The sequence below is a fragment of the Lissotriton helveticus genome, chromosome 10, assembly GCF_964261635.1.
Source record: "Lissotriton helveticus chromosome 10, aLisHel1.1, whole genome shotgun sequence".
NCBI classification, from domain to species: Eukaryota; Metazoa; Chordata; class Amphibia; order Caudata; family Salamandridae; genus Lissotriton; species Lissotriton helveticus.
The window spans coordinates 988,585,891-988,603,201 of NC_136071.1; the positions used below are offsets into that span (position 1 = coordinate 988,585,891).

A 17,311-nucleotide genomic window follows, 5' to 3' on the forward strand; every position below is an offset into this window, starting at 1 on the left:
CAACTTCTACACCCCCGCCTGCCAGCTCCGCTCCGCCAGCCTTGCCCTGGCCACTGTCCCGCGCATCCAACGAACGACCTCCGGCAGCAGATCCTTCTCCTTCCTCGCAACTAAGACCTGGAACACCCTCCCCACCCATCTCTGGCAGACCCAAGACCTGCTCACCTTCAGAAGGCTCCTAAAGACCTGGCTCTTCGAGCAGTAGCAGCACTCCACCCCTCAGTGCCTTGAGACCCTCACGGGTAAGTAGCATGCTTTACAAGTTCACTGATTGATTGATTGATATCATATTCAATCAAACTGACAGACTTAATGTCCACTGCTTTAATTAACAACTTATATTTCCCTATACTAATTCACCTCTAATACTCTGCGTTCTGGAGTTGGTGTGCTACTTGCAAAAAAAGTGCTTCAATGCCGCATCATGGGTAGTAAGCATAATATAAACAGAATTACAATTAATTATGGCTGTAAGGTTGTATGCTATTGCGCCCTTCTCCGGAATGTGTGTAGTGTATTTTACCAAACTATGGAAGGCTGTCCATAGGCCTGGCAAATGGTGTCTTTCCAATAGCAAATGCATAACTGTCAACCTCTTGATTTACAATTTTGAGTCATGTGTAGTCTTTAAGAGGATTATCCTATTAAGGTGAATAGAAAATTGGCCATAGGTGTAGTGTGTTGAATTAATTCAGGTCCTGAAGCCTTATAGTACGCTGCCACAATGACTGGATGATGTTATCAGTAATGTCTTCATTGATGTTCTTTAACAAGTCATGAGTGATATAAAATGTGAGGTAGCAAGCAGTGCATGGTGAAGTGCAAGTTATAGTTAGCTCAGTAAAATATAATTTGTAAATGTCAGTGTTTTTTGGTTTTTCAAACATTGGTTCTATATCAGTTCAGCACCTAACTAAAATATCACTTTAACCTCTGGTTTTTTTCAGTGAATTTCATACACACAATACCATGGTACCATCTGGGTGAAGCTTGAGCAGTGCCTGCAATGGAAGTACTGCAGGAGGGCTGCTCTGACTCCCAGAGTGTACCATGACACCCGGGCCAATTCATTTTTTTTTTGGCTTCTTGTGTGTCCCCATAAGGGTCTGGAGAGAGGGTGTCCATAACTCATGCTGTTATGCCTAATTTCCAAACTTTTTTCAGATCACGCGGAGTAAGTTCCCAAGGGCTGAAATAGTGGCTGCAATATTTTCTTCTCCTCTCTAATTCTGTTCATGCTGGAACTATTTTGTTGAGAGATATTTTCTGATTCAACCAGTCTTCTTCTGGCTTCTCATGAGACTTTTGTTTACATGAAATGTAAACTCATGTGAAAAATGTCAGGTGATATTCATGGAAACAACATTCCACACTAGAATCATAATTCTGCTAACATTTTTAATGGGATTTCAGAAAATGACAAGAAATACACAATTTTGAGCACTGCTAATATTAAGGGCATAGCTTCTGCCATGTGATCGACCCTGACAGGTCCCTGGAAATGCTAATTCTACAACTAATGATTTTTCTAGCGATTACTCTAGGTTAGTCATGAAATACAGTGAGATCCTACCATCAAAAAAGTAATGCTTACAAAAAAGCTGTATGTTATAAGCAATATGTCATGATACACTTAAACAATGAAGGGCTCCATGTTACCGCACCAAACCAAACTGATGAGATGAATTACTGCTTGTGCACAGAAGAACTGTGTACATGCACTAATTCACTAAATCAATTTGCAGTTTGCAAGATGCTCTGCTTGTGCTCAATTTGTCTCTCTCACAAAGCTTGTGTACCGGTGCATGACAAGAGATTTGGCATGTCTATATTCAAGGGTATCCTAATTAACCCGCGGAGTTTTGTGGAGTTTCCCGCACTCCGCATTACGTGAAGGTCGACGAGTTTCGAAAAACTCTGCTTCGCCCAGCGGAGCAGAGTTTTTCCTTGCTCACCTTCACCAACATCAAGTTGGCGAGTCCGAGCAAGGGAAATCACCTCCCGGCGAGATTTTTCCTCGTTCGCGATCGCCAACATCAAGTTGGCGAGCCTGAGCGTGGAAAATAAACCATCCAATTAGATTTCCCAAAGCAGGGGTCAGGTTTCTCATTGCGAGTGGTCGTGTATGCTCGCGACCGCTTATGTTGAGAAACTGCCCGTTCTCGTTGAGAAAGCTGCCGCTCAAGTTAAAATCTACTCGAGCGGCAGGAAAGGTAAGTTTGTGCTGTGCATGGTGCTGTTCGCAATGATTGTACAGTGCGGACAAGCATCCGGCACTATGCAATCAACGCAAACTGCATTTTTCTACCGTACTCTGCTGCTTGCAGAGCTCCGCGTAGTGCAATGGAGTTTTTTTTGCATTCTCTGTAGCTCCGCATAGTGCAACTCCGCGAACTCCACCGAGGGTTAATCCTAATTCATGAAGGGATAGGTTAAAATGTGTGCATGTTGCATCTCCCCTTTATCTCTGGCAGTTCTGACCATGTGCAGAGCTACTTCTGGGGGTCTCCTTTGTATATTGCTGATCCTGAACATTACTGTTCCTGTAGTACATGAGCGGCAGTGTACAGACTTGCATTCCAACATTTAACATGGGAATAGAAATGTAAGCATTGGCCTGTACTACTTCTGTACATTATATGTAGGCTGGGACAACATTTTTAATTACAATGGTGTAATCGAAGTGATTTGAGTAATTCTGTGATACTTTGATATGGCATTACCCATAATAACGCGATTATGCCTGCTCTTGTAATTAAGATTAATTTGGGGAAAAACCGTTCTACTGCAAGAGCACCTTTAACTACCGTGAGTAACTGCTTGCTTTTGTGTTCTGCTAAATTTAGAGCTTTTTCTTAACATAAAATTCATCCTCATGTCCATTGTGGATGTGAGGGAGCATTTTGCACTAAGAAAATAAAGCTAGATGCCGGGGGTAAGTTGGGGGAAATACTACACACAGTAAATTTAGCCTTATTTCTTAGCACAAAATACCTTTTCACACCCATTTTGGACATGAATGGGGCATTTTGTGATAAGAAAATAGTGCTAAATGCCAGTGGTAAGTTGGGTGAGAATCCTACCCCAAAAGCACATTCATTGAGCAGAGCGGCTGCCCACACTTGTTTTGTGTTCTGTTGCATTTAGCTCTATTTCTTAGCTCAAAATGCATTCTCACCCCATTTTGATGCAAGGGACATTTTGATTTTAGGTAATTCACCTGATTATGCTATATTGCATTGACTAAACCATGCCCACCCCTAATTATAGGTCCATAACATTTCCAGTTAAAATTCCAGCATCTGATTCAGAGTTTAAAGGTTGACGCCCTAAATTTGTAGCAGATTATACATATTTATCACACATGGCATGGGAGTACTCGCAGAGCGACAAATTCAAAGGGTATGTTAGAGGCTAGTTCAAATGAATGTAAAATAAAGCAATTAACCAGTTAACTTGGCCTACTGAGGAACGAAAAAAATAAATTATTACTACTGGGCAGGTTTCTCACACTGGACTATGGGGGTTATTTACATTTTGGCGTATTATGGTATATAAACCAAATGGGGAGGTGTTGTTAGAGTTTGGTAGATATCTCATATCCATCAAATTCCAAATTACCACTAAACTTTTTTTAAGAAAGGAACAGCTGAACTGGAGGATGAACAGGCCTCCCTTATGTATTTGTTCTGCACACAAATTTTGACACATACAAAATTTCAAATCAATATTGAATGAAATTGAGCATTGCCATGTAGAACTGTTGAGGGCTAAAGGAATTATGATGTCTATTCAGAGAATTCTTAGAAATGATTGGCACACTTGCTTTCCCATAATTTACATTTAAAAGGGACGTTTCTTACAGATTACCTCTGAAGTTCTAATGAGCATTTGATAAACGTAGGGGCCTATTAGCAAGAAATAGCGATATTTATCGCTAAACGTGGGTAGCCACTTTTTTTTTATCGCTGGCTATCGCTGGATATTTTAGCGGAGAAAACATGCTATTAGCAACGTTTTTCTCCATTGTGCTAAAATATCCAGCGATAGCGGCGAAATGCGAGAATACCGCTGGAAATCCAGCGATATTAACGCCAATGGGGGCTTAATCTGATAATCCACCCCCCACTGACTATACAGGTAAGTCAACATTTTAGCAGTCGTTAGTTTATAGCATAATCGCGCTTAGCGCAATTTTTTTATCGCTTCGCCTGCCTTGCTAATAGGTGATAGCTGTGTTAGCGACTGTTTCATTTTATTAGCGATAAATATTGCTGACATGCAAAGCGGGCCCCAAACCTGTAGCTATCGCCTAAAAGCTGTCGCTAACTGCTTAGCGACAGCTTGCTAATAGGGCGATAAAAATATTGCCGCTTTAGCAGGGAAAAGTCCTGCTAAAGCGGCTATATTGCCCTTGCTAATATGCCTCATAATATTTTAATGATTCTATACAGAGTTTTTTGGGCTCGTCAGACCAGTGAAGTCTTTTTTTACTGCACATTCAAATAAAGTGTTTAAAAAAGAACTGGAAGCTGGCGGATTGTGTCAGTCACTTTAATGCCATACAGTCAAAAATAACACTGAAAGCGGAAACAATTGACACTAGACATAATTTTCAATTGAGTGCCATATCAAAATGTACAAAATCCTTTAAAAAATAAAATAAATTTTCATGTATAATATATATTAGAAATACACATGAATCATGTTATAAAAATAAATATTCAATAAAAAAACTACACTGCAATTTACATATTTCTTTGAGAAAATCATGCTTTCATCATTTAGATTCTTTCTGTGGCGTAGTCATCCTCAGACTTGTGTAGGTGTTCTTAATCTTTGGCTTTCTGGATCCTAGAAAGTGAAAAATCAAGTTCATGAATGACAGAACTCTACGAAAAACATACTCAGCAGATTTGTAAAAATCCCCAAGTGAAATCGATAATGTTTCAAAATACTAATTTAAATGTACAATTAAATTAGAATGAATCACATTCCCAGAAGTATGTCACATCAATATCCCACTTCAAAACATCCATATACAGAAACCATCTTACTAAATTTATGAGCAAATTTCACAAAACAGATAATTATTGGACTGGAAGTGTCCCGTTTTTAATTAAAACATATAGATTAGCACTTCTCAGTGGAAGTTCTGCATCTCTTCCAAGATTAAGCAAAAAATGTAACAGGCAGTGGCTGTTCCCATGTTTATGGAAGTGTTATCCTAATGAATAGTGTCACAATTTTATGAGTAGTCTACCACAATTGAGTCATTAAGGATCATTTTTAGATATTGATACTACGAAATATGCCTGCCTAGATAACTCGAGTTTATTAAACTACAGACCCACATTAAAATCCTACTGTACATCAGACCAGGAGCCAGACAAGCACCACTGAATACCAGTGGATGAAAGAACATGTATTCTGCCTAATGGGAGTGAAAACACTGATCCTGATGCTGGGACAGTCAAAGCATGGCAGGCCTCTTTCGATCTGGTTCACAATCAACAAACACCAACACTTCTAGTCACATTGCACAATGCAAGAAATCTGGTATACAAAAGAACTATCCAGTGGGATGGCTGCTCAAATAATGTAAATGGGATCTGAAAACAGAGGTCACTGATATACTGCAACGTCTACAAAATCAGTCTGCCAGACTGAGCCTACTTTTGGTACAGTAAGCACTCCACTGGGTCCCATCATAGCAAATAATCATATTCAACCTTGACGCACCACCCACAAGCACTGGCTTCTTATGGAAATCCAGCTCCCCATTATAATGCCAGGCCGCTATGTTCATCTATCTCGCACCTCATCCACCAACAAACCTCAAAGCAACAGAAGCATAGAGACTGATCACTGAATGTCCTGGGTCCTACACTGTGGAATCCCTTAGGCCCTAATCTTAGGGCAGAACTAAACCACTTCTGCTTCAGAAGCCTGTAGAAGACTGAATCCTTCAGGTTGCCATTCAACTGAAATCTAAAAACACAAGGGCAGAGACTGAGAAATGGCAAGTAGACACCACAAATCTATCATCTTTTTGGATCACCAGTAAACAGTTCATTGACTCCCGTGCAGCTTGTCGTGCACTTTAATGCTATGTAGAGACTATTCGCAAAATTTGGCCCTATACAAACCTCTAAAATGAGTACATAAATGCTTCTTATCAGTGTATGACAACAAAATACTGTACAGTATTGTTTTCATCTGGGTTCTGGTCTGGCCAAGGTTTAGATACTGCCTTCACTTGCCATAAGCATCTTGGCCACCCCTGACTCTTTGCAGATTTGATTAAGAGACACTCTTGCTTAGAATTGATACCGTGCTAAGAAGGAAGTGCATTGGACTGGTTCCCATAGAACATATTTAATACCGTCCTTTTCCTACTGATCTTTCTGTCTGGTTTCCTAGCTCTCTTTTATAGTACAATGTTTACACTCTTCCATGTACTGCAAAGTTATTTTCTCGCCTTTAACATTCATGCTTACAGCACACACGCCTACTGGCAATTAGACCATTGAGCTGGGAGTAAGTCAAACTTTTATGTGTATAAGTCGACGACATTCAAGCGGTTTGATAGCGTATGTCCACATATAAAAGAACGATATGGCTCATGTCTTAATTGATGCATACATTTAAAGGAGAGAGAGAAACTGTTCCATAGGTTTCGCTTCCAAGAGTGTGTTGATGTACTATCCTCATCTATTATGTTAAAACCTTTAATTTACTTTTGGATGAATACCTCCCATTCTAGCCCAATATTTATCAAGCACCAAAAACACAACTTTTTCGAACTTGTAGAAAAATGATGTAACCCTTAAATTAAAGACATTAGAATGGCAACCCAGAGATATACACGTTTGTTAATTAGGCAGAACATGTACGACCCATACTCCAAATCACACTACGTGAAATAAAAAAAGAAACAGCCACCACAACAGGGGCAAGTATTGGGGCATGTTAGAAGCGGCTGTCTCTAGTTGGCAGAGGTATACACTTCTGACAAATAGGGACACACCTTTTCTAGTCAGGGCAAGGAGATCACACACTTAGATAACCCCTGCTCACCCCCTTGGTAGCTTGGCAAAGCAGACAGGCTTATCTCAGAGGCAGTGCGTTAAGCATTTATGACCACATGCAGTAATAAAGTGAATACACTACAAATGGACACGACACAGTAGTATTATAAAACTAAGTATTTTTATATAAGGCTTAGCACAAGACCAAATAACGACAAAAATATACCACAATCTTCATAAATACTCTTGGAAGGAAAAATAATAGTTCAAGCACGGTTTCTTCTTAGCACAAAGTCTTTAGTATCAAAAGCAACTCTTCTTCTCTAAAACACAGTTCTTGGCAACAATGTAACCCACACGGGAGTCACACGACGTCGAGGCAAAGTTAATCCAAAGGTTCGGCGTCGACCGCGAGGAGCGCTACGTCGAGCCCGGAGTCGCACAGACCCCAACAACACAGTACCTTGGAAAAAGTGAAGCACTCGATGATCAGCGGCGTCGAGATGTCCGGCGTCGCGTCTTCGGCGTCGATCGGGCCTCGGAGTCGGGGCGATCTGCAGCGGCGTCGACCGAAGTCAGGCGGGAGCAGCGCTCACGGGATGAAGCAGGATACGGCGTCGCCGATGTCGATGTTGCAAGAGTGAGCAGCGCTCACGGCGTCGAGAGGGCTCGAAGTCGATGCGATCAGCGGCGGTACAGACACGAGGTCACTTGGAGCTGGAGCCGAACTCACTACTCACTGGCGTTGCTGCTGGCGTCGATCGGGCCCGGCGTCCGGCGTCGAGGAAGCGGGACACTGGAGCCGTTACTCACGATGTCGAGCTGGATTCGGCGGCGTCCGTCGGCGTCGAGATTGCTGGATTCTTTCAGAGGTGCTGGATTCACAAATTCCAGCAAATAGCACTTTAAGCAGATGAAGTCCTTTAGCCCTGTGACTTCAACAGGAGACTGGCACTCTTCCAGCCCTTGGAGATTTTCTTAGCAAAGAGTGAGAGTACACACACAGTTCCTCTCTCCTGGTTCCTTGGCAAAAATAAAGAAGCAATGCAGGATTCCCCCAACAAACAGCACTCTGGCAGAAGGGGTAGGCAGTCCTTAGATCAGCAGGCTTCTTGTCCTTGGTTCAGGTTTCCTTGTCAGAAGTGATCTGAATTCTTGGTTCAGGGGTCCTTCTCTTATACCCCTTTTTGGCTTTGATCCCTTTGTCCATGCAGGGGAATTTCCCCCCATCTTGGGTTTGTTGTGGGTGTTGCCAGGCCGAAGCACCTGGCCTATTCACTGGGCAGGGCAGAGTCCTCAGCCGCTCAGCAGGAGCGGAGCCAGCATTGTCACTGGCAGGGGCAGGGCCATCAGCTGCCCGGCAGGAGGCGAGCCAGGAAAGTCCCAGGCAAGCACAGAGTCATCAGTCGCCTGGCAGGGGGGCGGAGCCAACATTGTATCAGGCAGGGCAGGCTATCAGGAGCTACTCTTCCCCTACTCTCAATGCAAATGCCCCACTCATCCCACACTGACTCATTCAGACTCTCTGGAGCCACCCAGCTCCTGTCACACGCACACCAGAACCAGCAGAGACCGGTAGACAGTTAGACAAGAAAATAGCTACTTTCTAAAAGTGCTATTTTCAAACACAGAGTCCAAAAACCATCCACACAAACGGATGCGTTATTAAACCCTGAGTTCAGGGATACCAATCTCGACATTGCACCATGCTCCCCGAGCCCGCTAGGATTATAGCATTAATAATCCTGGCAGCCCATTCTAACTGATGGAGAGCAGGTTACCTTACAATAGTGAAAAACGACTATGGCTGTAATTCACTATTAGGACATGCCAACCTTGTCAGGCTTGTCCTACCTTATGCTTACAATGCACCCTGCCCGTGGGCCTACCATAGGGGTGACTAACATGAAGTTAAGGGAAGGTTTAGGGACTGGCAAGTAGGTGTACTTGCGCAGTCCTCGTGACAGTCAGACTGCACGTGGTCTAGCAATGGTAGACCTTCAGACATTCTTTTACTAGGCCGCTCTTGTGGGTGGCACAACATGTGCTGCAAGCCCACTAGCAGCATTTGCATTTACAAGCCCTGGCACTCCTGGTGCACGCTACTAGGGACTGATAGTAAACCAAATAAGCCAAACATGGAAGTAAATCAATACAGCAATTTCACATAGGGAGCACTTGCACTGTGGCACTGATCAGCAGTGGCACAGTGCCCAAAGCATATACCAGCAAAAACATTGAAAACAGAGGAGGCAAACAGAAAAAATGGAGGAGAGACTCATGCCAATGATGCCAGGTCTAACACGTGTCCCCTCCAGCTGAAATGTGGGGAGAACTACCCTTACCCTAGGGAGTCCTCATCACTAAGGCGGAAAAATCTGGACAGACCATCAGCATTGGCGTGATCTGTGCCAGCTTTGGATTCTCACCCCTCATCTGCATCAACCATCTGAGGGGTCTGTGGTCTGTCTGAACCCGGAAGTGAGTCCCAAACAGGTAGGGTCTTAGCTTCTTCAGCGCCCAGACCACAGCAAATGCTTCTCTTTCTATCGCACTCCACCTCTGTTCCCTGGGAAGTAACCTCCTGCTGATGAAGGCTACAGGTAAGTCTCGGCCCTTTTCATTCACCTGAGCTAGAACAGCCCCCACGCCATGCTCTGAAGCGTCCGTCTGGACAACAAATTCTTTAGAAAAGTCGGGTGCCTGGAGTATGGGTGCTGTGCACATTGCAGTTTTCAGGGTGTCAAAGGCCGTCTGACAGGCGTCAGTCCAGTTCACAAGTCTTGGCTGCTTCCGGGAAGTCAGCGAAGTCAAGGGGTGCACAATGTTACCATAATCCTTGACAAACCTCCTGTAATAACCCGTGAGACCCAAGAAGGCTCTCACCTGAGTCTGGGTTTTGGGCGGTGCCCATGCCAGGATGGTATCAATCTTGGGTTGCAGGGGGGCCACCTTGCCGCTCCCTACTTGGTGCCCCAAGTACACCACTGAACCCTGCCCAATCTGGCACTTACTGGCTTTGATTGTGAGGCCTGCTCTGCGCAGGGCCAACAACACTTCCTGGAGGTGGCGCAAGTGTTCCTCCCAGCTGGCGCTGAACACTGCGATGTCGTCCAGGTAGGCGGCACTGAAATCCTCCAGTCCAGCCAAGACCTGGTTGACCAACCTCTGGAAGGTGGCAGGGGCATTCTTCATCCCAAAGGGCATAACCCGGAACTGGTAGTGCCCATCTGGTGTGGAGAATGCTGACCTCTCTTTTGCCCCATCGGTCAAGGCGATCTGCCAGTACCCAGACGTTAGATCAAACGTACTAAGGTACCGGGCAGCCCCTAACCGATCTATGAGCTCATCAGCTCTGGGGATGGGGTGCGCGTCTGTCTTGGTGACTGAATTGAGTCCTCGGTAATCCACACAGAACCGAAGTTCCGGTGAAGCACCAGGCGCTGCAGCTTTTGGGACCAAGACCACTGGGCTGGCCCAAGGACTGCTAGAGGACTCAACCACCCCTAAGGCAAACATTTTGGAGACCTCCTCCTTGATGTATGCTCTGACCTTGTCAGTCACTCTGTAAGCCTTGTGCTTCACAGGAGTGCTGTCCCCGGTGTCTACATCATGGACACACCACTGAGTGACACCAGGGATCAAGGAGAACAGATCAGGGAATTGTCCCAACAATTGGCGACAATCCTGCTGCTGTTCAGGGGTCAGTGTGTCAGAGAGGACAACACCATCCACTGACCCATCTTGCTCTTTTGCAGACAGGAGGTCAGGAAGAGGCTCACTCTCCTCCTCCATTCCAGCATCTGTAGCTAGGAACATGCCCACTTCGGACCTTTCTAAGTGGGGCTTCAAACGGTTGACATGCAGTACCCGCAAGGGGTTCCTGAGAGACTTTAAGTCCACCATGTAGGTGACATCGCTCTTTTTCTCCACAACCTCAAATGGTCCAGTCCACCTGTCCTTGAGCGCACAAGGTTCCACAGGGGACATGACCCAAACTTTCTGTCCAGGCTGAAGCTCTACCAGAGTGGCCTTCTGGTCGTACCACCGCTTCATCTCCTCCTGGCTGGCCTCCAGATTTGCCTGAGCAAGATCTCTGAAGCACCTAGTCTGGTTCCTAAAGGCCAGCATGTAACTGTATACATCCTGGGGAGGTTTCCTGGGAGATTGCTCCCAGCCTACTTTGACCAGACTCAAAGGTCCTCTTACCGGGTGACCATACAAAAGCTCAAAGGGGCTGAACCCTAGAGACTTCTGTGGCACCTCACGGTAAGCAAACAACAGGTATGGCAAGAGGACGTCCCATTTACGCCTCATTGGTTCTTCAAGACCCATAATCATGCCTTTAAGGGTACGGTTGAATCTTTCAACCAACCCATTACCTTGAGGGTGGTAAGGAGTGGTGAACTTATAAGTTACCCCACACTCCTTCCACAGAGACTTCATATAGTTGGAAATGAAGTTGGTGCCCCGGTCTGACACCACCTCTCTGGGGAACCCCATTCGGGAGAAAACACCCATCAGTGCCCGTCCCACCACGGGGGCAGTCACTGTTCTGAGAGGGATGGCTTCCGGGTACCGTGTGGCATGGTCCACCAAGACCAGGATGAACCTGTTGCCCAGGGCTATCTTGGGGTCCAGTGGCCCAACAATGTCAATCCCCACCCGGTCAAGGGGGGTACTGACCACGGGAAAAGGTTGGAGGGGAGCCTTCTGCTTCCGCCCGCTTTTCCCACTTGCCTGGCAAGTTTGACAGGTCTTGCACTGGATGTCTACATCCCTTCTCATCTGAGGCCAATAAAAATGGGTGACAAGCCTGTCATAGGTCTTGTCCTGCCCCAGATGTCCAGCTAAAGGAACGTCATGAGCCAAACCCAGTAGGAAGGCTCTGAAGCGCTGGGGTACCACCAGCACACGGGCTGACCCAGGCTCAGCAGCCTTAGGCTCGCTATACAGGAGGTCGTTCTCCCAGTAAACAAAATGTGACCCTGACTGATCACCTGAGGTTTGGGCTGAGGCCTGCTGCCTCATACCCACAAGAGAAGGGCACACTTTCTGTTCTGCACAAAATTCTTCCCTGGAGGGACCACCATCCTGCTGCCAGTGGGTCAGCTCGGGCAGGTCTCCCAGTTCAGCAACTTGTTCACCTGTGGGTTCCAGGGCATACCCCTCAAGGTCTGCCTCCTCCTGGACCACGGGAACTATGGGGGACGGTTTCCCGCGCCCCCTGCCTCTTCTCTTCACAGCTGGGTCCTGGGCCATACTTTCAGGCTCCAGAACCCCATCAACACCCTTACTTGCTGTCATGGATCGAGTGGTTGCACACACCCACTCTGGCACACCCAACATTTTCAAATGTGTCTCCCTCTCCACCTTAGCCCAAGGGGAGTCTTCCAAATCATTGCCCAGGAGACAATCAACAGGCATGGCGGGCCTTACAGCAACTTGAAGAGTACCTGAAACTCCCCCCCATTCAAAGGAAACTTGAGCTACCTCACACTCTCTCTGGGAGTTGTCAGCAGCTACCACAGGGTAGAATGCGTGGGGAACAACCTGCTCTCTGGACACCAAGTGACACTTGACAGCTGTCACACTCGCTCCGGTGTCTCTGAGAGCTTCCACTCTATGGCCATTAATGGTCACCCACTGCCTATATTTCTTAGTGTTACTAGGCAGAGGGGGTGGCGGGACCAATTCCATGTCTCCTAGAGAGACCAGGGACATCTCTGCGGGACCCTCCCCACCATGGGCAACCATCTCCTCCCCTCCCAGGGCTACACTCGCCAACTGACGGGGGGCGGCACGTGGTGGTGCACTGGGTGGTGCACTAGAGTTCTTCAAGGGACACTGAGGATCATAAAAACGGTGTCCCACCTGCTTACAAGCGAAGCAAGTCATGGGGCCCCTACGAACAGGTTTACCTGTCGGGGCCTCTGATTTCTTATCTGGGGGAGGCTGGGAACCCTTCCCTTGGTTCCATTGGGGATTACTTTGGGGTCCTTTCTGGAACTCCTTCTGTTTACCCTTGTCCCCCCCACTCTTCTGCTGGGGACCCTGCCCACCTTTGGCTGAGTCTCCCACTGGACCCTTGTGGACCCTGGTACTGACCCAGCGGTCCGCCTCTTCAGCAAGTTTTCTAGGGTTAGATATCTTGCTATCAATAAGGTGCTGGCGCAGCTCTGGAAAACAGTTATTAGACAAGTGCTCCCAAGTAAACAAATCATAAAGACCATCATAACTTTCCACTTTGCTGCCCTTTACCCAATCATCCATGGCTCTGCAAAAATATGACACATACTCCACCCACGTAGTACCAGGCAACTTCTTACATTCTCTAAAGGCCTGTCTGTACTTTTCTGGGGTTAGGCCATACCTTAACATTAAAGCATCTTTCATATGAGCATAAGACATTCTATCCTCAACAGGCATGTCTAACAGGGTATCTCTTCCCTCATTCACAAAGCGACCCCACAACCCCGCTCCCCAATCCTTCTCAGGGACCCGGTGGGCCAACAATGCTAACTCATATGCTTTAAACCATTGACCAATATCCTCATTCTTCTGAAAATCTTTGATCACATCTTTGGGAAAATAAAACCTACTTTCTGCAGGCACAGATGGGATGCTGCCACCAGAGGGATTCAATTCTAACTTTTTAGCTTGGAGCTCCAACTCCCTCAACTTGGTATCACGCTCAACAGCTAACTTCTCTCTTTCAAACTCTAACCTTTTGATCTCCAAATCAGCTTCTCTCCTGCCTCTTGCATTCTCTAACTCCAAATGCCCATTTATCTTAAGTTTTGCCATTTCCATGTTGTATGCTCGCTCCTTCGCCCTTTCTTCTCTTTCTTCAGGGGAAAGACCTTTGGAGGAAACACTGCTGCCAGGAGGGGATACAGGCCCATTCACGGGCACTTCCTCCTCCCCTTCCTCTGTCGGTACCACCACCGGATCAGAGGGATCTCTGGCCTCTAACCAGGCCTCCAATGCTTTGAGATAATCTGGTCTCCTTGAAATGCCTGTGGTAGGAACTTTCAACTGCTTGCAAAAGGCTTTCAGCTTCTTTAGCGGATAGTCGTTCATCTTACTCCTATCAAATTCCTTCACAACAACAGCAGGGACAGTGACTCCGGCGTCACTCATGGTCAAAACTGGCAGTTTCAAAAATCAAGCTTCAGGAAATTGGAGAACAAAAAATAGAATATCCAACCAAAACAGATTGTGGCTGCGCTATGGTCTGCTTTCACTATGTAGCGCACACTAATCACTGCACATGGGTCATAAATGCAAAGTTCAAATCCCACCGCTGACCCACCAATGTTAGAAGCGGCTGTCTCTAGTTGGCAGAGGTATACACTTCTGACAAATAGGGACACACCTTTTCTAGTCAGGGCAAGGAGATCACACACTTAGATAACCCCTGCTCACCCCCTTGGTAGCTTGGCAAAGCAGACAGGCTTATCTCAGAGGCAGTGCGTTAAGCATTTATGACCACATACAGTAATAAAGTGAATACACTACAAATGGACACGACACAGTAGTATTATAAAACTAAGTATTTTTATATAAGGCTTAGCACAAGACCAAATAACGACAAAAATATACCACAATCTTAATAAATACTCTTGGAAGGAAAAATAATAGTTCAAGCACGGTTTCTTCTTAGCACAAAGTCTTTAGTATCAAAAGCAACTCTTCTTCTCTAAAACACAGTTCTTGGCAACAATGTAACCCACACGGGAGTCACACAACGTCGAGGCAAAGTTAATCCAAAGGTTCGGCGTCGACCGCGAGGAGCGCTACGTCGAGCCCGGAGTCGCACAGACCCCAACAACACAGTACCTTGGAAAAAGTGAAGCACTCGATGATCAGCGGCGTCGAGATGTCCGGCGTCGCGTCTTCGGCGTCGATCGGGCCTCGGAGTCGGGGCGATCTGCAGCGGCGTCGACCGAAGTCAGGCGGGAGCAGCGCTCACGGGATGAAGCAGGATACGGCGTCGTCGATGTCGATGTTGCAAGAGTGAGCAGCGCTCACGGCGTCGAGAGGGCTCGAAGTCGATGCGATCAGCGGCGGTACAGACACGAGGTCACTTGGAGCTGGAGCCGAACTCACTACTCACTGGCGTTGCTGCTGGCGTCGATCGGGCCCGGCGGCCGGCGTCGAGGAAGCGGGACACTGGAGCCGTTACTCACGATGTCGAGCTGGATTCGGCGGCGTCCGTCGGCGTCGAGATTGCTGGATTCTTTCAGAGGTGCTGGATTCACAAATTCCAGCAAATAGCACTTTAAGCAGATGAAGTCCTTTAGCCCTGTGACTTCAACAGGAGACTGGCACTCTTCCAGCCCTTGGAGATTTTCTTAGCAAAGAGTGAGAGTACACACACAGTTCCTCTCTCCTGGTTCCTTGGCAAAAATAAAGAAGCAATGCAGGATTCCCCCAACAAACAGCACTCTGGCAGAAGGGGTAGGCAGTCCTTAGATCAGCAGGCTTCTTGTCCTTGGTTCAGGTTTCCTTGTCAGAAGTGATCTGAATTCTTGGTTCAGGGGTCCTTCTCTTATACCCCTTTTTGGCTTTGATCCCTTTGTCCATGCAGGGGAATTTCCCCCCATCTTGGGTTTGTTGTGGGTGTTGCCAGGCCGAAGCACCTGGCCTATTCACTGGGCAGGGCAGAGTCCTCAGCCGCTCAGCAGGAGCGGAGCCAGCATTGTCACTGGCAGGGGCAGGGCCATCAGCTGCCCGGCAGGAGGCGGGCCAGGAAAGTCCCAGGCAAGCACAGAGTCATCAGTCGCCTGGCAGGGGGGCGGAGCCAACATTGTATCAGGCAGGGCAGGCTATCAGGAGCTACTCTTCCCCTACTCTCAATGCAAATGCCCCACTCATCCCACACTGACTCATTCAGACTCTCTGGAGCCACCCAGCTCCTGTCACACGCACACCAGAACCAGCAGAGACCGGTAGACAGTTAGACAAGAAAATAGCTACTTTCTAAAAGTGCTATTTTCAAACACAGAGTCCAAAAACCATCCACACAAACGGATGCGTTATTAAACCCTGAGTTCAGGGATACCAAACTCGACATTGCACCATGCTCCCCGAGCCCGCTAGGATTATAGCATTAATAATCCTGGCAGCCCATTCTAACTGATGGAGAGCAGGTTACCTTACAATAGTGAAAAACGACTATGGCTGTAATTCACTATTAGGACATGCCAACCTTGTCAGGCTTGTCCTACCTTATGCTTACAATGCACCCCGCCCGTGGGCCTACCATAGGGGTGACTAACATGAAGTTAAGGGAAGGTTTAGGGACTGGCAAGTAGGTGTACTTGCGCAGTCCTCGTGACAGTCAGACTGCACGTGGTCTAGCAATGGTAGACCTTCAGACATTCTTTTACTAGGCCGCTCTTGTGGGTGGCACAACATGTGCTGCAAGCCGACTAGCAGCATTTGTATTTACAAGCCCTGGCACTCCTGGTGCACGCTACTAGGGACTGATAGTAAACCAAATAAGCCAAACATGGAAGTAAATCAATACAGCAATTTCACATAGGGAGCACTTGCACTGTGGCACTGATCAGCAGTGGCACAGTGCCCAAAGCATATACCAGCAAAAACATTGAAAACAGAGGAGGCAAACAGAAAAAATGGAGGAGAGACTCATGCCAATGATGCCAGGTCTAACAGGGCAAATAACAACTACATCAACATACAATACCTCATCTTAACTAAGTATTTGCTGTTCAAGAGTCAAAGTGCTGCAGTGGGAAAAGTAACAAGCAACTATAAACTCCCGGACACTCCCGGATAGCTCAAACTACATATCCCGCAAGAAACCTTATGCTTGTAACCCAAACTAAGTAGATGGCACGCCAGGAAAGAACGACTATACAGGACACTTGGAATTCTAAACAAGAGGTCTGGGAGTTTCGAAAAAATGTACTACTACTCAGCAAGATCAAACTGCACCCAAATGAGAAAAAAAAATACATATCTAAAACTAAAAATATGACGGAAATAATGTACCCTTGTACCCATGAAATAAGCAAATATCTGTACAACCAGAGCTCTAAACACGCACATTCAAATACAAATAACTTGTTCAATGAATTCCACTCCCTTATTTATCTCGAACTATTGGCAACTTGCCTTTTAAAGTAGGTAGAAGAACCTATCAGTGGAAGAGAACTGTGAGTGTAAAAGTCTACCTGAAGAATTTCATCGGACGTGCTTCTAGCAAATGAACTCTGGCCTACTAAAAAATTAAATATATCTTACATATT

General features: G+C 46.4%; 1 protein-coding gene across 1 annotated transcript in view; it reads right to left on the reverse strand.

Annotated features, from left to right (window-relative positions):
- Positions 1-4,540: 4,540 nt before the first annotated feature.
- Positions 4,541-17,311, reverse strand: part of TFPI2 (tissue factor pathway inhibitor 2) — a 52,359-nt gene continuing 39,588 nt past the window's right edge. Inside the window, exon 5 of the mRNA XM_078664411.1 lies at positions 4,541-4,854. Within this exon, the coding sequence (XP_078520537.1) occupies positions 4,781-4,854 (74 nt within the window). The 3' untranslated portion in view covers positions 4,541-4,780. The remainder of the gene's footprint in view (positions 4,855-17,311) is intronic.